Source organism: Myotis nattereri (assembly GCF_964212035.1).
Source record: "Myotis nattereri genome assembly, chromosome: 5".
NCBI classification, from domain to species: domain Eukaryota; kingdom Metazoa; phylum Chordata; class Mammalia; order Chiroptera; family Vespertilionidae; genus Myotis; species Myotis nattereri.
This window is the reverse complement of record NC_138080.1, coordinates 6760825-6781708: the sequence shown is the minus strand read 5'-3', so window position 1 is coordinate 6781708 and position 20884 is coordinate 6760825. Positions and strand designations below refer to the sequence as shown.

General features: G+C 53.8%; 1 protein-coding gene across 1 annotated transcript; it reads right to left on the bottom strand.

The window, feature by feature from the left end:
• Positions 1 to 968: 968 nt before the first annotated feature.
• On the bottom strand, positions 969 to 9385 carry ZNF692 (zinc finger protein 692). Its single transcript, XM_081091537.1, is given in 18 exon segments — positions 969 to 1147; positions 1149 to 1412; positions 1503 to 1602; positions 4232 to 4346; positions 5739 to 5817; positions 5901 to 5978; positions 6064 to 6308; positions 6310 to 6327; positions 6330 to 6407; positions 6412 to 6441; positions 6445 to 6492; positions 6495 to 6542; positions 6546 to 6693; positions 6783 to 6831; positions 7342 to 7605; positions 7954 to 7985; positions 8695 to 8887; positions 9258 to 9385. Coding segments are annotated over 17 exon segments (1827 nt in total). The 5' UTR covers positions 8877 to 8887; positions 9258 to 9385; the 3' UTR covers positions 969 to 1098.
• Between the last annotated feature and the right edge of the window lie 11499 nt (positions 9386 to 20884).

The window sequence follows — 20884 nt, the reverse complement described above, 5'->3', positions numbered from 1 at the left end:
TACTTTTGATGTCCTGCCTCTTCAGGTAGCGATCACAGATGTGGCCTCTGTCACATCCCACCTGCCCTTCCTGCCTCACGGTTCCACGTAGCTACTAGCCTCCCCTTGGTCTTCGGACAGATTGGAAATTTGCAGGCAGAAATGGCGGCGGAGCTAGCTCAACTGAAGGACATGGCTACCCAGAGGCATACAGCCTGCTGCCTTAGAGAGATGGCCCGCTCTCATGATGGTGGGTGGGAGCCTTCAGCATGGCTGCCCACCTGTCCCAGACCCGGTGCCTCTCAGGACAGTTCCTCCAGCCAGGCAGGGACATTAGCCCTGGGACCTAGGCTAAGACCACATGGTCCCCAAAGCCTGGCACAGCCAAGTGGAGCATGTGAATCAAGCTCACACTCCAGAGGCAACAGGGCAGGGTGGGGACTTCCTGGGCCAGCAGTGTTCTGCTGTGACTGGTGAAATAAAGGAGGCATGTATCTGGGTTCCGGAGGCCAAGAGCCTCCTTTATCAAACCTGAGGCCACTGTCTCTGCAAACCTGAGAAGTGACCTGAGAGTCAGGCCCCTCCAAGTCCCTAGGTCTCGCTCTTCCCAAGGCAGCTCAGCAATGCTGCATGCACAGCCCTCTTGCTTGTGTACTAGAAGGCAAGACTCTTTGGGCCTGTATACTTGCTTCTCCTGGTTAATGGACAGAACTCGGACCAGGGTCACATACCGTATGCCTGCTGGTCCATACCTCCAGTGACCCGGTCCTCTCCCTGCACTCACAGCCTGCTCTGCTCCAGTGAGAGTGGGCGTCACACTCCACAGGGAAGGGCTGCAAAGTGCCCAAGCAAATTGGGAAACCTGGGTCCTTGAGGGGGGCTGCAGAGAGGAAGAGGCTGGTGCCTGGGCTGCACCCGCAGAGTGCCTACAAAGGAATCGATTCCTGCGCCTCTGGTGCAAAATCATTCACTTTGCCCACACGTCCACGTAAAATACCGAGTTTATTCTGTCCTGTAGGAAGACTACTACACCTTACCGCCCTGGAGTCCAGTCCTGCCTGTGCCCTGACTCTCCCTCTCCCTAGTTCCCAGGAACCAGGCGGCTGGCCGTTCTCCTCTTCAGTCCCGCGGCCACTGCTTAGGAAGCAGGGTCAGAGCCTGAGACACTCGAGGGCCTGCACCCATCGCTGGCCCCCAGGAGCGCAGGGGGAGAGACACTGGAACTGGGCTCCGCTGGGCTGAGTTGCTCTGATGGGGCCAGGAGCAGTGCTGGGTGGCTCTTGCTGCAGTGAGCTGCGACGCTGTCCGGCTTCTCAAAGCACTTGCCACAGACCTCGCAGGGGAAGCGCAGGGTGGCTGCTGTCTCTGCGTGCTTGCGCCGGTGCCAGTTCAGGGAGGCCTTCTGGCGGCAGGTGAAGCCGCAGATCTCACACCTGTGCCCGGGTCAGCAGAGGGGAGTTAGGGGCCTCAGCCCAGTCGCCTGAGTGTCCTGCCGGCCCCCTCCTCCAACACCCCACACTCACTGCAGCGGCTTCTCTCCAGTGTGGATGCGCCGGTGGATGACCAGGTTGCTGCTGGTGCGGAAAGACCGGGCGCAGAATTCACAGATGTAGTCCCGGGTGTCTGCGGGGGCATGGGGACACCCCAGCATCCATCTCCAGGCTGTGGCCCTTCCTCATCCCATCCACCAGCCCCCACAGGAGTACTGTCCCCACTCAGCCTACACATCACATCCATCCTGGCCCCCAACAACGGCCTGTGGCTGTCAGCAATCCCCTCTCTTTTTTTTCTGGAACCTGCCCTCCCTCCCACCTCCAAGCTTCTCAGGGTGCCCCTTAGACCTGTTGCAACACCACTCTGTATACCCTGCCCTCAGATCACATACACACACCGGCAGCCTTCGACTCCATTACTCCTGTGCTCCATGCAATACTGGCCCCTGGCCTACTCTCCAGCTATCCTAGCGTCAGTTTGCTTCCTACTTGGCCAGCACTCACTTCTCTGTTTCGTGACATGACATTCACTGACCTAGCAGCCCACCCTTCTCAACACCACTTCCATACCCCATCACCACAATTTCAACCATCCGAGTTCCAGCCACGGACCTGCCTACCATACCCTACCTTGTCACACTGATAATCCAGTGACTCCAGGCTGCCAGTCCAGCGCCCAAAGCCGTTCCCAGTCCCTCCTTGCCCAGCGCAGTTTCTAGGACAGAGTGACTTCTGTCACTCACACCAATTCACCTGTCCCTCTCTCCCTCAGCTGTACCTGCTAGGCTAAAACCAATGCAGCATAAACACAACTCTGGGCCTGCCCCTGTATACTGAGGGGGCAGAAACCCCTCCCCTCAGCCTCCACGTTCATCCACCACAGATCTCAAGGGCCGCCATATGCCTCTGCATTTCCCTGGTCCGCTCACTCGCCCCTCTCTGGAGTCCAGAAGGCCATGTTCACACCACCTCCTCTCCAGCGGCACCATTCAGCACTGAGCTTGTTTTGAAGTCATCAATAAGAGGGAAGCCCAGAGAGGATGCTCATATCTTGCCCCCAAATCCACCAGCCAGAACGCTTCTGTGCCCACATATGTGACTACCACCTGCTCCTCTGTGGCCACCTTCTAACTTTGCCTGATACCCCCTCACTGACCAGAGGGTGCCCACCCCAGTCAGTAAGTCTTTTCTCTCTGAGGGATCGGTCCCATTGTGTGTCCCAAGCTTACAGCCCTCTTAGCTAAGACCCCAATTCTCTGCTTGTTTTCTCAGCAATACCGAGTTGTTCATACCGTCTCCACTTCCTTAGCTCCTTCCCGCCTGGAACTCACTCCATTCTGGCTGTCATTTCCCTTGTCACCCACCATCTAGTCAAGGATGGCTTCCCACTAGGTCTGGTGGCCTGTCCTCACCCTCTTACTCGGCCCTGTGCACCGGCACGCCCCTCCCCAGCACTTTGCTTGGTCCTTCGATACCAGTTTCCTCGCCTGCCTCGCTGGCTCCTCTGCAGCTGCCCTTCCCACCTGCCGGCTCCCGCCTCTTCACCTGGCTCAGTCCCTCCATGTGGGGTTATGCCCCCCACAGCTCCAAAACCACCCACGTGCTCATGACAAACATACTTTTTCTACCTGTACCCCCAAACTCCGGATTCACATCCTCTGGGATATCCATTATATGCCCCAAATAAAATGTCCCTTTCTTACAGCACCTGTCTCTGTTTCAAGAAGCCATATTACCTTCTGCCCAGTTGTTCAGGCTGGAATCCTCCAAGTCACCCGACTCCTCCCGCCCCTCCCACCTGCGCCTAATGTGTCCTTCCCATTGGCAGCCCTTCTGGTTCCACTCTGTCGGCTTCCAGACCACCATCACTGCGCCCTGCACGTTCCTGCCGCCCCCTACTCCACGTGGCAGCCACAGCTCTTTTTATTGTTTTAATTCCTCACCCAAGGGTATTTTTCCCATTGATTTTTAGGCAGAGTGGAAGGGAAAGGGAGAGACAGAAAGAAACACCGATGTGAGAGAGACACATCGATTGGTTGCCTCCCACATGCCCCTAACCAGGGCCTGGTGCCTGCAACCAAGGTATGTGCCCGTCACTGGAATCGAACCTGGGACCCTTCAGTCTGCAGGCCGACGCTCTATCCACTGAGCCAAACTGACTAGGGCCACAGCTCTCCTTTTCAAGTCAGCTGTGTCCCTTCACTGCTCAAGACCCTGAGGTGGAAACCATCTCCATCTGCCCAGGAGCCAAGCCATCCTCATGGTAGTCTTGGGGCCCCCACCACCTATCTGTCTTCTCATCCTTCCACGCGCTGCTCATAGAGATGGACACGTCTCCCTTTCTCCTTTCACTGAGGTCTTTGCTCAAGGCACCTTCCCTCTCTACAAGAGCAACTCCCCCACGCGCTCACTTCCATGCTTTCACTTCTTCCGTGCTCTGTATCACGGGAGTGGACAGCTTCGGTGAGGACTGCCTGCTTTGCTCACTGAGGCGTCCCAGCACCTACAACAGTCTCAAGCAGGTACGTGCTCAACACAGGGAATGCATGCTGAGTGTGCGAGTGAGTCACCTAGAGAGTGGCAGGAACTGCAGAGAGCTGACGGGCCCCACGGGGGAGGTGAAGGTACTCACAGATGGGAAGGTAAAGGATCCCCAAGGGAAGTAGGAAGTGAACGGTCCCAGAGGAGGACATGCTAGACCCACAGGTGGAGGTAAAGGGATCCACAGGGGGAGACGAGGAGGCATTCCCCCCACTGACCACTGTGCAGCTTCACATGCTCCTTCAGGTGTTTCTTGAAGTTGAAGGACTTTCCACAGGCCGGCTCTGGGCAGGAGAAGGACTTCTGGTGGATGTGCTGGTACTTCTTATGGTGCTACGGAAGGAGGGGAATGGTCTCCTCAGGGAGACCCCAGAGCTGACCCACTGGACAGGCTCCTCTGCCGAAAACCGTCACCCTGGCTCACATCACCTACACATGAGCGTTCCTCCCCTCCCCTCCCCCCTGACCACAAAATGCCCTCATCTTATTGTAGCCTTGACTTCTATGATCTCACCTCCTTGCCACAACTTCCCCTTGTAAAGCCCAGGTCCCCAACTATGAACGTGATGTCTGTGGGGATGGGACAGACTGTAGGGGCATGATTGTCCTCTTCACGGTCAATATTCAAGTACAATATCACCCAGATGGCCTGCTTTTCAGTAAGAGATCACCAGATATATGCTACACGATGATTTTCTCTGACATCTGTTTTGGACACACATACTCTCAACCTGGAACACTCTTAAGGGTAGTGTGTTCTTCAACCTTGACTTCCAAGTACTTCTGGAATACATCTCTCTTCCTATGTGACCCAGCTTCACACCCCGTCTCATTAAATCCCATGGGCTTCCCCCTTCAAAATCCTATTCCTTCCTTTTTCTGATTTCATTTTATTTATTTCTCCATCACTATTTATCCCCTCTATGCCCTCTCCCACTCCACCCCCCGCACGCCCCAGTCACCCCACCCCACTGTTGTCCATGTACATGAGTTCTCTCGCTGTATTCTTTGTCCACTTTCTGAGTTAAACTGCCGTTGGGGCTGCTTCCGTCTCCTCCTTGAACAGGCTCAGTGTATCCGAGCAGCCCTGCTGAATGTCCACAGCCCAGAGCTTCGCTGCCACTTGGGGACTCTCCCCTCTACTTGCTCCAGGTACACCCAAGCCTCCCCAGCCCTGTGTGAGCCCTCCTCAGGCCCCAGACTGCCCTGAGGGCTCTGGCTGAGTGTCGGGGTGGGCCCTGCCCTTTCTGTGCCTCAAACTTCTCCTGAATATGAGGACGAAACTCGGATACCCCAGCACTATTACGCACTAGCTGAGGAGCCTTGGACAGAGTTTAACCGTGTGAACCTTGGCTTCCTGGTTTGCAAAGTGGGAACAGTATCAGCATCTGAGTAGACGTTTTGAAGATCAAAAGGTCAAGTGCTTATAACAGTTGCTATCACCCAGAGAACCTGAGGATGCTACTGTCATCTCCTGTGGTCCCTGGAGGCCATGTGACAAGCAGGAGTGGGCAGGGGTAGTGTGTCCAAGGCTGGGTTTTCTGCCTTCCCTATCAGTCACCTGGTTTAGTGATTACGAACTGCAGGTAAGCTCTGCATGTCCACCCAACCCTTCTTTTCCTGACTTCCAACCCCTGCACCCCAGGTTCCTTTGCCTCAGCTTCTCCTTCAGCCCTTCTCCACCGAGGCCACATGGAACCCAACCTGTGCCCTTCACATCCTCACATTCAAATACTGGCGGTTGGAGAAGATCCTCCCACAGCCAGGGTAGTCACAAGGCAGCAGCTCCTTTTTGGCAGCTTTCCTGGGGGAGCAGAATAGGGAGGAGCATGAAGACTCCTGCAGGCTCTCCTCTCAGCCCCTTCCAGAACCCTCCCCCAGCCTTACCTAATTCTCTTGGGGCCAATCTGTGCACTGTCCTCATCCCAGGCTACCGCCAGAGCAGACTGGACCTGACTCCCAGGGCTACGAGCAGCAAAGAGGGAGCAGAGGGCCTCAGGGAAGGGCCATGTCCCAGGACACCCTGCCTCCGTCTCAGCCAGTCGGTTACCTGGCCAGGGCCTGAGTGTGCTGGGCCACCGGAGGGGTCTGGCAGAGCTCCGGTTTCCCCTCATCTTCTACAGACAGGGGAGCTCCAGACCGCAGCGGGGATGCTGATGAGGGTGGCACAGCAAGAGAAGTGGGGGCAGCTGCAGGGGCCAGAGGTGTCTCTCCTTCCTCAAGTGCATGGGTGACAGGGGAAGGGTGCGGCCTGGGGGCATCTGGCTCACAGCTGAAAGAGTGAAGAGGAGGACATTAACTCCTGGGCCCTCAGCCAGCCACAGCCCCACCCCAGCCCCGAAACTGAGATGATCCCAAACTCAGAACAACTCCACCCAGGCCTCTACTCCTCTCTGCATCCGGCCTTCATTCTCCCTTGAAGCCTAACTCAACCCCTTTCCACCCAATTCCAAGCCTCCAGTTCTTTGTGCCCTTCCCACCAAGTCCGCAAAGCTCTTCACCCTGGTCGGCTGCCCGCTCCTGCCCTGCTCACTGTCCTCCCTCAGCCCCAACTTGCTTGTCTGAGGAGGAGCTGTAGGTCCACGGGCTGGCATCACTGAGCATCTCCTCTTCACTCTCATCTTCATCCTCCCCCTCGCCTCCTGGGGGCAGGAAGGACTCCGGCGGGGGTCCCATTCCCCTGCAGGGGCAAAGAAGGCAAGCCTGAGGTTCTGATCCCTCACCCCACTGCCCACCCATCTAGCTTGCCCCTCCTTCACCCAGCCTCACCTGGGCAACCTCACCTCCTGAGTCCTCTCCTCACGTTCAGATTCCAAACCTGTTGGCACAGGTGGGGTTAAAGGGGAAGAAACTCTGGCCGAAGGGATGAGGGCAGGTGGGCTCTGAGGTCTGAATTCATGGGAGGACTCTTAGGGAGGGGAAGAGGCTACTACAGTGGGAAAGGGTATTTTATTTTAAAGACGACACATTCACATGGTCAAAAACAGCACACACAAGTCTAAAAAGGTACATTGCGAAAAGTCTCCTTTCCAATACTGCCCCCTAGTGGCCTAGCTCTCCCCACAGGCAGTCTGGTCTCCCCTTGCCTTCCCAGAGAGACTTCATTCTTTCAAAAGTGCTTGCTCCCCCCTTATTTTCCCACCAACACACATGCCATACATCCTATTATGCACTTTCTTTTTTACACCTAAACCTCTATTTAAGGCCATATTCCCTGGACAGCAAATTCCATTGAGAACAGATCATTTTTAGAGCCAAAGGTCCTGAGCTCCACAGAGGGAAACCCTTCTCCCTTCCTATTCTCCACAGCTCTTCCCTCCCCGCCTACCTGCAGGCTCCTGCCCACCCCTGGCCTCTGGGCACCAGCTTCTCTGGGAAGTACTTGGAAGGAGGGCTGGCTTGGGCTCCGCTGGAGGTGCGGGGCCTGAGGAGGGGCCCCAGGAGAAGGTGTGGCCCGCGGAGCACTCCCACACAAGCCCACCATCTCGGCCCCCGGGCCCCCGCAGCCCGGGCACCAGGCTGCACTCTTGGCTGTGGGCATGAGATAGGAGCACCAGATACTGCAGACCCTTGGGGGGCAAAGGCTTAGGACCTAAAGGGGTGAAGGTGACAGTCAGAGCCAGCTGGGGTGCCCCCGCTTCTCACCCTGGAGCGCCACACCCAGACAGCCTGGCCGGGTAACACCCTGGGCAGGGCAGCCCTGGTCCCATCCAGCTTACCGATCCTCAGAGCCCAGGCAGCGAGGTCCTGAGAAGCTGCTCCCTTCCCCGCGGGCTGCGCTCACCTCGCTGCCTGGGCTCCCCAACGCCTTACCTCTCCCCACCTCCCACAGGCCCCTCTGATCCATCCCCTTAGGGAGTCTTCCTGGGTCGCACCCTCGCTGCTGCCCCGCTTCCCCCTACGGCCCCTGAGCCCCTTCCCCCAGCTGCTGCCTACCCACCTGCACAGAGCACACAGCCCGAAGAAGTGTACCTGCCAGAGGACAAGGGGCAGGTCAGGCCGGGCCCCGGCGGACCAGTATCCTCAACTAGGGGCACTCGCACACTCAGGGGGGCGACGCCAAGGGCGCTGTGCACGGGGGCGACTCCAAGGGCGCTGTGCACGGGGGCGACGCCAAGGGCCCTGTGCACGGGGGCGACTCCAAGGGCGCTGTGCACGGGGGCGACGCCAAGGGCGCTGTGCACGGGGGCGACGCCAAGGGCCCTGTGCACGGGGGCGACGCCAAGGGCGCTGTGCACGGGGGCGACGCCAAGGGCGCTGTGCACGGGGGCGACGCCAAGGGCGCTGTGCACGGGGGCGACGCCAAGGGCCCTGTGCACGGGGGCGACTCCAAGGGCCCTGTGCACGGGGGCGACTCCAAGGGCGCTGTGCACGGGGGCGACGCCAAGGGCGCTGTGCACGGGGGCGACTCCAAGGGCGCTGTGCACGGGGGCGACGCCAAGGGCCCTGTGCACGGGGGCGACTCCAAGGGCCCTGTGCACGGGGGCGACTCCAAGGGCGCTGTGCACGGGGGCGACGCCAAGGGCGCTGTGCACGGGGGCGACGCCAAGGGCGCTGTGCACGGGGGCGAGGGGGGTGGGCCGGACCCTGGGAGGCCACCATCACTCAGTCCATACCGGACCGCTGAGGTGAGAAACGGGCCAGCACTCGGGGTGAGGGTGGGGACTCCGGGTGCCCTAACCGGTCCAGCAGGAACTTGGCGAGCTGCGAGTGCAGGGAGAAGCCCAGCTGCTCCTTGAGGAGGCACCACTGCTCCATGTGGCCGCCCAGGCGGATGCGACACTTGCTGCGGCGCGCGTCCAGCTGCCGCCGCTTCTCCCGCCGCCGGTGGGAGGCGTCGGCCTCTGCCGGGGAGGCGGCCATGGGCCCGGGCCCTGCAAGGCAGAGGACGCGCGTGGGCCGGCCGGACCCGCCGCTCGCCGGCCGGCCTCCGCGGGGGATGGGCAGGACCAAACCGTTGCCATAGCGCTCGCTGCAGTCGGCGGGAGTAGGGGACCGACCACCGCGGGGCAGGAACGGCGGGCGGGCGTGATTCTTCCACGGGAGCTCCTCCCGGGAGGGGAGCCGGGTGGGAAACAGCTTCAACTGCAAGGACGCGTCCTGGGGGCCGGGGGCCGGGGGCCGGGGGCCGGGGCCCGCCCCACCCGGTCTCGGGCCGCAGCGCTTAACGCGTACAGTGAGAGCACCGGGCACCGCACAGGCCATCCCGGGGCCGCCTCGAGCGCCCGCCCGGCCCGGCCTTACCAGCTTCCCACGGCGCCTGCGCCGCCGCCAAGCGCGGGCGGGACAGCGGTGGAGGGACGGGGCCCACCTTCCGTGCCCGCCGCCGTTTCTCCTTTAAGAGCAGCCCGTGCCCTGGCTCTTGAGTGGCCCCCGCGGAACTGGGCGGCCGCGGAGGAAGGGGCGGGCACGACGCGCGCCTGCGCACTGCCGCCCGCTGGCCGCCCGCCGCCCAGGCGCGCACGCGCGTAGTGGGGGGCGGGCGGGGCCGGCGGAGAAGGGGTCTATCTCTTCCGGGCGCACCTGCGGTGGGTTTCCGAAGCCTTGGCGGAGCGTGCTCGGACCCAGCCCTCAGCCTGCACCCCCCGCCCCCAGGTCCTGGTTTGCACTTCCGCTTCAGTTCCGCCTCCCCTGTTGCCACCAACGAACGCGAGCTGCAGAGTCACTGCCGTTCTTCCTACAACAGACCAGCGGGGCTTTTCCCGCCGCCAAGCCGGGAACGCGTTCTCCAGGCCGCTGGCGGCGGCACGTGGCCAAGTGCAGTGGTCAGTTCTCTGACACTCACGCTTGGAGCGGCACCTGGCGATGCTGCGCTGCACACCCTCCTGCGGCTCTTGGCTCTGGCTCCTTTCCCTGGTTGGACCCTCTGCGGTCCCACTGAAACAGATTGTGTCCCTGGCTCAGGCCCTGGACCAAGTCTTCTCTCTTCTTGGGCTATCGAATAGGTCCCGTGGCTTTCAATAAATACAACGGATGACTCCCAGATTTCTATTTCCAACCTAGCCTTCTTTTGGCTTCATACTCATAGCCAATTGCCCGCTTGACTGTCCATATGAACTTCGCATGATACATACTACTTGATATGTTCTCACAGACGACTCTGGCCAACACACAACACCTAATCATTCTTACCCCCCCCCCCCTTGCACACCCACTTGCACACAAAAACCTAGAGCATGGGCCTGAGCTGGGTCACCTCACACAGGATCTGGTCCAAGGGGTCCCTCTTTGCCACGTGAGCACCTAAAACAAGGTTATCTCATGACTAGGTCTCAGGCAGCACCCCTGCTCTCAGATTTCCGAGGGCGAATCTGACTGCTGCCTCCCTTCTAGTCATTCTTGCCCCCTCCCCAAGCTGTGCTTCCTGCCCAGGTGTCCCTGGGCATAGGTGTACATAGGGATACCTGCTTGTGGACTATCGTGGACTTACTGAGGCAAGATAGTAAGAAGCTAGGAAAATTCCTGGGCAAGTAGGATGGGGAAACTGAGGCATAATTAAACAAGGCCTAACAATTTTCCCGATTTACAGCCAGGCAGCGAATCATAAGACCTTATCTTCCCTAAACAAGGATACTTGAGAACAAATGGTTAATACCTCTCCTTCCTGCTCAGAGAATAAATAGCTTAAGTCACCTGGTCAGGGAGATAGAGGAGGGACCCAGATAACGCCATGTGTGCCCGCCAAACCCAAGGACGGATGAAGTTGGGAACAAATAACAAAAACCTGGTAAGAGCCGGGCAGACCCAAGATAAAAGTAACACCGTAAACCCAACCAAGGAACCCCAAACTCCCCATATACTCATTCTGATGCCGCAGCAGCAGAATTAAAAATGCACTTGAGAAGCTGGTGAGCTTTTGCTGGGGACCCTCCACCTAAGAGAGAAAACCCTCAAGACAAAGCAGGCCAGCATGGGCTCTCTCGGGAGCACGCCATGCCCTCCTCAGGCGTGAACTGTTTACTTCCTTTCTCCTAAACACTAGGGTCCCCAAGGGACTTGCAACCAGGGCAGCAAAGGGCAGCGGCAGGTCATCCCAGGCTCACCCCTGATCCTGTCCCCAAGGTCCTCTTTTTCTCTGACGTCCCAGTGAGCTAAAGCAGCCCCACCCAGGCTCACTTCTGTCACTGCGACCTTCCCTTCCAAGTGAGCCAACAGCAGCCCTGCCCAGGCTGCTTTCCTAGAGCATTTCTAGGGAGCCAGAGCAGAGCACCGCCTACGCTCTCTGCTGCTGCTCCCACCCTAAGTGCCTCCTTTGTTTCACTGTCCCCAGTACATTTAATAAATGTACTCTCCAAATCACCTGGGCTCATGCTGTGAAATCTTTCCTGCACAAAGTCAAGAACCCACATACTACCGGCGGCTTGAGGCAGACCTGCTCCGGACCTGGTCCCTGTCTGGTAACATTACAGGTGTCAGTCAGTTATCACCCAGGCTGTGGCAGAGACCCATGCACCTGGCCTTGGGTGTGTTGCAGAAGAAGTAAAGGTGTTTCCAGAATAAATATCCAGGGAAGGAAAAAAAAAAAAAAAAACAACATTGGAACTCAGGCAGGGACGTGCTCACGGGCACTTAGAATCCAAGTTCCTGGACCACTCCTTACGCCTCAACCTCCCGTGAAGACGAAAATAAAGAGAAACCTGATTTGGTCTCAGTAAAACCTGGCTTTTTGTGGTTGGATGGGTGAGGAGAGCTCAAAGATGGGGCTCCTCTAGTAAAGGGAGTGCCTCTCTTTCCCCTTAGCCCCCCAACCCCTTCCCCAGTTCACTATTTCTCCTCACAGTCATTTCACCGCGTGCCAGGCCTTTGTACTGCGGCACCTCTGTGCATTCACAGGAAGAGATGAAAGAGGAAGAAGCCAGACTGGCAAGAACGGGGTCTTGACAAAACACTAGTCCCCTAAGTCAGGCCTACTACGCCCTCTACCTTTTCTTCTGCCACATACCGGCGAGCTAGGACTCCACCTGGAATTCCCTAAGCTTTCCTCTCATTCTGCTCCACTTCCTGTTTTATTCTTTTTTATTTTATTTTATTGATTTTTTACAGAGAAGAAGGGAGAGAGATAGAGAGTTAGAAACATCGATGAGAGAGAAACATCGATCAGCTGCCTCCTGCACATCCTAATGGGGATGTGCCCGCAGCCCAGGTACATGCCCTTGTCCAGAATCGAACCTGGGACCTTTCAGTCCACAGGCCGACGCTCTATCCACTGAGCCAAACTGGTTTCGGCCGTGTGTTTATTCTTTCCCTCTCATCTCTATTCTCTCATTCCTGTTCTCTCCATTTACTGTCATTTCTCCCATTTTACATCTAACTATACCCATTTCCTTCCTCATTGTATATTCTTGACTCCTTTTTCTTCCGTTCCTTGTGTCTTCCCTTTTCCTCGCCTCATTCTTTCAGCTTCCTTCCGCTGTACCTAGACAGTTTTACATTTCAGCCAAAAAGGGATCCAGCCTATCTTCTGCCAACTTTCAGCGTCAGGCTTTTAATACAGAATTTGTGAGCCTCCAACAGTCTAGGTCAGGGGTGGGCAAACTTTTTGACTTGAGGGCCACAATGGGTTCTTAAACTGGACCGGAGGGCCGGAACAAAAGCATGGATGGAGTGTTTGTGTGAACTAATATAAATTCAAAGTAAACATCATTACATAAAAGGGTATGGTCTTTTTATTTTTTAGTTTTATTCATTTCAAACGGGCCGGATCCGGCCCGTGGGCCGTAGTTTGCCCACGGCTGGTCTAGGTTCTTCCTCCTAATTCTGTTCTTGTTGCATTCCCCTCCTGGCTCACTCAGTCCATTGAGCAGACCGTATTCCGGTGGTCCCCAAAATGACCATCTTCCCTTGCTTGCACCTCCCAGGGCCTGGTGAATCTTGGCCTCCCCAGACGGCAGTTCAGCTGGTGAGAACTGAAACCCCTTCACCAGTGAGTTCTGGGAACATGGCTGTAATTTCCTGGTTGTCAGTCTTCACTTTACTCTTTCTAGGAGCACCTACACCAGCTTGTAGCTAAACTTCCTGCTTGGAGCCCTGAGCAGAGCCTGCAGTCTGCCGGGTCAGAGCATTGGGCTTCCTTAGCCTTGGCACCCTTTAGGCTTTCCCCTAAACTCCCAGAGGCTACCCTCCCATCCCTTTGCTGCTAGATCAGAATTCTAATGAGAGATGCTCTACCTGATAGACCCCAGTGGGCTGGACTTGATCACATAGCATTTCTAAGAACCGCAGAAGCTTGCTATAATGGTGTGTAAAAATGCTCCCCATCAGGATCCCTCCCATCGCCCTACGTGGAATGCCTGGGGAAGGACATAACATGTTAGCAGCCCCAACAGTAAAATAAATGAGAAATGTTTAGTGAGGCTATGAATGGGAAGAACTTTCGTTGTAAGGCCCACTCCTGATTATGCCAACTCTCCCTCTGGGCTTTGAAGACACGAGCACGATGCCCAAAGACAAATGCCTGCCCCTCTGCCCTCTCCGCCAGGAAAATCCAAGTCTGGCTACTGCATGTATTGAGGTGACTACAAGTTTATTAACAGAAGTCTTAATATTCTGAAGGCAATAATTTCAGACTAGAGCAGAACTGAGATCTGGGATGTGAAAGTTGCTGAGGTGAGAAATGGGCCAGCACTCCGGGTGCCCCACCCTCACCCCGATCCCCTTGCCCTGCCCATCGTCTCTCCTCAACCCACTCCCTACTGAGAGGAGGTGGAATGTGAAAGTTTCTTGGTAGCAAGAAGTGGTTCATATCTCCACTGAGACTTAAAAATAAGGCTGTATTTCCTTGGAGAGCTTTACTAGAATGAACAATGATATGGGAGTGGTCTGGGGAATGAAACCCTCTCTCCTGCCACACGCACTATTGCAGTCCACTATGGAGAGAGGGGGGTGGATGGCAAAGCCCTATGGGAGGCATGTCAGGGGCTATTATAAGACCCTCCTTTTTGTAATCTGAGCATTTAAACTTCTTGAGTCTGCCACTCCCCTAGTAATGTCATATATTGGGGCCTAGGAGATGGCAGATGTGATGTTATGTGAGTATGTCCAAGGCCACCACTAGTTGAGGGTCTGGGCTTTACCGACCTATCAAAGTTCAGTTTATCTTGGGGGATTTTTGTCTTGGGGGAGGGCGGAACTGGGGAAAGGGGAGGGCAGAGAAACAACTAGGATACTTGAGAGAAGGACCATGAGGCCCTAAGGAGACATGGGGCAAAAGGTTTGAGAGCAGGAAGAAAGGACCACTTCTAAGTCCAAACCAGATGGCCCGGTTCAAACTCTTCCTCTTTACTATCACTTCATCCTCCACCCCACAACTCCTACCCTGCACTTGTCTGCACCACCTCTTCAGCCACCCCTACTTCTTGCCCTGCACTCCCTACAAGGTAAAAAAAAACCCTTGACGTAAATCCATGGGCATTGTTATCTCATACTAGTACATGTGCAACTACCCGCAGGAAGTGAAACTGCAAGAAAGCAGTCCAGCAGGCTAGAACCAGAGCCAGGGCCAGGGCCAGAGCCTGGAAAGAATCTAAATCTCTCTATATAAAAGCCTAAGCTATGGTTCGACTGTTCCACTGGTAGCTATGATGTGCAGTGACCACAAGGGGGCAGACACTCTGACTGGTAGGTTAGTTGCTGCTGGGGTCCTGAGATGGGGACTAGGCAAGATGGGTGGACATGCCCTGGAGCCCTCCTGTGGTCGTCCAGCTGGCCAACCTCCTGTGTCCCTTCTGGACCCCACCAGTGGAGTCGGTTGGCCTGGCCTGCACCCTTTCACAACCCAGGATCCCTCGGGGGATGTCCGCAGGCCAGGCCAAGAGACCAGGCCTCTAGTATAAAAATAAAACCAAATACCACCTGGCCAGTGTGGCTTAGTTGATTGGGCGTTGTCCCATGTATCAACCCAAAAGGTTGCCCATTTGATTCCTGGTCAAGGCACATACCAGTTGTGGGTTTGATTCCCAGTTGGGGTGTATACAGGAGGCAACTGATATCTCTCTCACCCTCTCCTTTTCTCTCTCTCAAGTCAATAAAAACATATTTTAAAAAAATAGCCCTAACCGGTTTGGCTCAGTGGATAGAGCGTCAGCCTGCGGACTCAGGGTCCCGAGTTCGATTCTGGTCAAGGACATGTACCTTGGTTGTGGACACATCCCTAGTGGGGGGTGTGCAGGAGGCAGCTGGTCGATGTTTCTCTCTCATTGATGTTTCTAACTCTCTATCCTTCTCCCTTCCTCTCTCTAAAAAATTCAATAAAATATATTAAAAAAAAAAAAAAAAAAAGCCCTAACCGGTTTGGCTCAGTGGATGGAGAGTCAGCCTGCGGACTGAAGGGTCCCGGGTTTGATTCTGGTCAAGGGCATGTACCTTGGTTGCAGGCACATCCCCAGTAGGGGGTGTGCAGGAGGCAGGTGATCGTGCCCGCAACCCAGGTACATGCCCTTGACCGGAATCGAACCTGGGACCTCTCAATCCGCAAGCCGACGCTCTATCCACTGAGCCAAACCGGCTTCAGCCAATGTCATCTTTCAAAGCTTTCCCCAATCCTGCTGAGGCAGTCCTAAAAGCTGTGTCTTCTTGCTACCTGACAACATTCAAAAGCATCCTGCGAACACCACCTGTCTTTCTAGTGCTCTCCTTCTGGCCCGCTCTTGACCCCACTGGCACTCCACCTCTGTCCTCACTCCCCAACTTGCCCTTCCAGTCCAGGTTCTACCACAGCAGTCACTTCCCTGGAGCACACCTTTATGCCCTTGTCCCCTCTTCCAGCATCTTATTCACTTGGCAGGAAGCCTTTGCTACTGTCCTTATATCTCTCAGATGGCCAACTGTTTCCTGGGCACAATGGCATTCTCCCTCCCCATGCCATGTCCACCTTTTCTATCACCAATTTTCTCTTGACCTCAGGGTTTTTTTTTAATTTTCTTTTCTTAATTAAATCTTTATTGTTCAGATTATTACATTTGTTCCTCTTTTCCCCACCCCCATAACTCCCCTCCTCCCAGTTCCCACCCCACCATCTGCCCTCACTCCCCACCCACTGTCCTCATCCATAGGTGCACGATTTTTGTCCAGTCTCTTCCCGCATCTCCCACACCCCTTTCCCCCCCAAGAATAGTCAGTCCATTCCCTTTCTATGTCCCTGATTCTATTATGATCACCAGATTATTTGTTCACTTGATTCTTAGATTCACTTGTTGATAGATGCATGTTTGTTGTTCATAATTTGTATCTTTACCTTTTTCTTCTTCTTCCTCTTCTTAAAGGATACCTTTCAGCATTTCATATAATACTGGTTTGGTGGTGATGAATTCCTTTAGCTTTTCCTTATCTGTGAAGCTCTTTATCTGACCTTCAGTTCTGAATGATAGCTTTGCTGGATAAAGTAATCTTGGTTGTAGGTTCTTGGTATTCATCACTTTGAATATTTCTTGCCATTCCCTTCTGGCCTGCAAAGTTTCTGTTGAGAAGTCAGCTGACAGTCGTATGGGTATTCCCTTGTAGGTAACTGACTGTCTTTCTCTTGCTGCTTTTAGGATTTTCTCTTTGTCTTTTGCTCTTGGCATTTTAATTATGATGTGTCTTGGTGTGGTCCTCTTTGGATTCCTTTTGTTTGGGGTTCTCCGTGCTTCCTGGACCTGTAAGTCCATTTCTTTCACCAGGTGGGGGAAGTTTTCTGTCATTATTTCTTCAAATAGGTTTTCAATATCTTGCTCTCTCTCATCTTCTGGCACCCCTATAATTCTGATGTTGGTACGCTTGAAGCTGTCCCAGAGGCTCCTTACACTATCTTCGTATTTTCGGATTCTTTTTTCATTTTGCTTTTCCAGTTGGGTGTTTTTAGCTTCTTCACATTTCGAATCTTTGACTTGATTCTTGCGCTCCTCTGGTCTGCTGTTGGGAGTCTGTATAATATTCGTTATTTCAGTCCGTGTATGTTTAATTTCTAGTTGGTTCTTTATCATAACATCGAGGGTCTCATTAGATTTGTTGAGGATCTCATTAAGTTTATCAGCGGCTTCTAGACAGTTCTTGAGAGACCTTAAAAGTGTGGTTCTGAACTGAATATCCTCCATTGACAGTTTTGTCCTGTTTCTTTGTCTCCGCATTTTTTTATGCTTTCTTGGTGCACCCCCTAGTGGTCTTTGTGTGCAGTCCTCCTGTAGTTAAGCCTTGATTGTTGTAGTTAATACTAGGGGGATTTGACCTCCAGGCCAGCTGGCTGTGAGAATCAGCGTGTCTGCAGTGGGAAAACTTCTGTCCTCTAGGGAGGTGCTAATCTAGCCTTTGCCTGAGGCTATCTGGCAAATGGCTCTGCGCAGGGCTTGGGCGGGGCGGGTGGGTCGCTCGGGCTCGGGATCAACAGGGTGGGCTGGAGAGAGCAGTTATGGTGGCTCTCAGTTCCGTCCCTAGAGGCTCTGCCTCACAGAGTCCCAGCAACCGCTGCAAACCTCGGAGAGAAAGCTGCCTTCGAGTTCCGACTGAAGCCAGACAGTCCCACTTCTCCCGTTTGAGTCTGGGTTCCTAGAGACTTGCCCGGATCTGGAGCTCAGAATCTGAGACTCCCTCCTGATTGAAAGCACCAACCACGCCCTCCGCCGCCAGCCCGCTCCGCACGCATTCCATACCTGAGTATTTCACTTCAGCACTGCGCCTCCTCTGAGTCTGGGTATGATATTCTCTTTCCTCCTAGTTGTAGAATTTCCACTCAGTCAGCCTTCCTGTGGTTCTGGATGATGTCCGTTCCGTCTTTTAGGTGTGTTTTGATTTGGTTGTTCAAGGCAGCAATCTCCGGCGTTAACCTATGCCGCCATCTTGGTTCATCTTGACCTCAGGGGTTTTAGCCTGGGATTCTAGTGGATAGAACTAAGGGTCCCATGAATTTGGATGGAAACAATTTACGTCTTTATCTTCACTAACCTCTAGCTGAATATCTCCTTCCATTAACAATGGACATAGCAAACCACAGTAGTATTGCACATTACAGCTGTAAACATTTCATAATATCATTTATACTTGTCACTAATTCAAATGACACTATAGCTTATTTAATGTGTTAATAAGTATACATATTACAATATCACAAATTAATTTTAATTTTTTTGATAACAGAATTTCAACATACTAGGTAATTAGTTTCCTCTGTAATCCTATATGTTTATCTTATGCATTTAAAAATATTGAGGGAATTTCCTCAATATGATAAAGGGCATGTATGAAAAACACAGAGCTAAGATCAGAATCAATGGGGAAAGACTAAAAACTTTCCCTTTAGGATCAGAAACAAGTCAAAAATGTCCACTTTCACCACTGTTATTCAATATTGCACTAAGACATTCTAGCCAAAGAAATTAGGCAAGAAAAAGAAATAGAAGTTATCCAAATTGGACAGAAAGAAATAAGACTTTCTCTAGTTGCAGATGACAAGATCATCTATTTATATAAAAGGCTAATATGCAAAGTGTCCCTGTGGGAGTTTGACCAGGAGACTGGGAGTTCAATGGCTCACAATGACGTTCGCTGACCACCAGGGGGCACTGTGGAATGAAGGAAGGCCCTGCCCAGCAGCCGGTAGGCTCCAATGGGTCCTGATCACCGGCCAGGCATAGGGACCCTACCCTTGCACAAATTTTGTGAACCAGGTCTCTAGTCCTGTATATAAAAAGTCCTAAAGAATCAACAAAAAAAATCTACTAAAGATAATACCTAAGTTTAGCAAAGTAGAAGGTCATGAGATCAAACAAAAAATTCAGTACAGTTTCTATACACCAGCAATTCCATTTACAATAGAAAACAATTCAATTTACAATAGTTCCAAAATAATAAAATACCTATCCATAAATTTAACCTAGAAGGTGAAACACTTGTATGTTGAAACTATAAAACATTGTTGAAATAAAGTAAAGACCTAAATAAATGGAAAGATATCCTCTGTTTATGGACTGGAACACAATATCATTAGGAGCCAATACTACCCAAAGTGGTGTACAGAGTCGATGCAATCTTTAACAAAATCCCAGGGAATTGTTTTTTCGGATGTGGAAGGGTTAATTCTCAAATGCATCTGGAATTGCAAGGGCCCTCAAATAGCTAAAACATTCTTGAAGGAAAAAAAAGTTGGAGGATTCACACTACTTGATTTCAGAGCTGACCACAAAGCTACAACAAAAGTAATCAAAGCAGTGTGGTGCTGGCAAAATGGCGGACAGAAATAAGCCCATGTATCTACGGCCAATTGATTTTGAACAATGGAGAAAAACAGTTTCACAAATGGTGTTAGCCCAACTGGAAAAGAATGCAAAGAATGAAGTTGTACCCCTAACTCATACCATATACAAAAATTAACTCAAAATGGACAGGTGGCCTAAAGATGAGAGCTAAAATGATACAACTATTAGGAAAAAAATAAGGTAAATCTTCATGACCTTGGATTTGGCGATGGATTCTTAGATATACCAAAAGTGTGAGCAACACAAAGGAAAGTAGGTAACTTGTACTTAATCAAAATTAAAAACTTGTAAGCATCAGGACATTATAAAGAAAGCGAAAAGACAACCTACAGGATGGGAAAGATACTTGCGAGTCAGGTAACTAGTACAGGTCTCGCATCCAGAATAGACAAAGAACAAAAAGACAACTCAATTTGAAAAATGAGACAAGTAGACGAAATAAAAGGCATCCACACTGATAAGGAAGAGAAGTATAACTTTTGTTATTTGCAGGCCAAAAACCCTCCAGGTATGGGCCACCCCTTCATTTCTTGCACGCCACCCTTTCCTGTTGGTTCCACCTTCAAAATTTACGCTGTCACCACCGGGTCCACTACCATCCAGCCCAGCCAGGGGCTGCAGCCCCGCACTCCGCGGTCCGCCCCGCACACAGGCCTCCTCCTCTGGGATTCTCTCCCGCGGCTCCCGGACTCCGCTCCCCGCTGCGCTGCCATGGCGCCTCGGGAGGGGCTCGGGCCGCCTGCACCCCGTACCCACTTTCCCCGCGTGACCGCTGCGCTCATCGCTGCCTGGACGGACCTGCTGGCTCCAGCCGGCTCTGGGAGCGCGGGCTCCCGCGGCCTCTGTGTCTCCCCTCCCTCCCGGGTGCGGGCGCGGAGCCCGGGGCGCCGCACGGCCGAAGTCTTGGGGCAGAGACCCCAGCCGGCTGGACCGCCGGCAGAGTTGCGTCCCTTCTGCTCTCCCAGTGCCCGCGACCTCCCTGCAGCCAGGGGTCCCAGCCGAGGGGACGCGGAGGGGATCACTGGGTTGTCGCCTGGCGCCCTGGCGCCTCGGCGGCTGGGTATTGCCGGCCGGGGTTGGGCCCCTGCGAGCGGACCGGCCCTCTGCTTTCCGCTTCTTCTGGACACGAGACACCCTCACTCCTGTTCCCCACGGTCCCGTCCCTGTGCCCACAGCTAATAGGCTACATTGGAGAAGTTATGGCGCGGGTGTCAGGATGGCCGAGTGGTCTAAGGCGCCAGACTCAAGGGACTCCCTTACCTACGGGTGTTCTGGTCTCCGCATGGAGGCGTGGGTTCGAATCCCACTTCTGACACATGACTTTTTTTCCCCCCCTCATTCCCAGTCCTTTCCCGTCAGGAACCAATGTTTTCTATTGTTCACTGCTGGTTTCTCCTTGTCTGCGGTGGCTGGGAGGTGGCGAGGAAGGAGAGGGCGGCGGTCTAAAATGTCTGCAGTCCATCCAATCATAAGCCCGCATACAATTTGCGTCACATAACAGGAACTTAGCTTATCAGACAGGGAACAGCTACTATCTCCCTGGTGGTCTAGTGGTTAGGATTCGGCGCTCTCACCGCCGCGGCCCGGGTTCGATTCCCGGTCAGGGAAGGAGTGTTTTTCTTTTCATTCACCTTAAAAGCATACAAT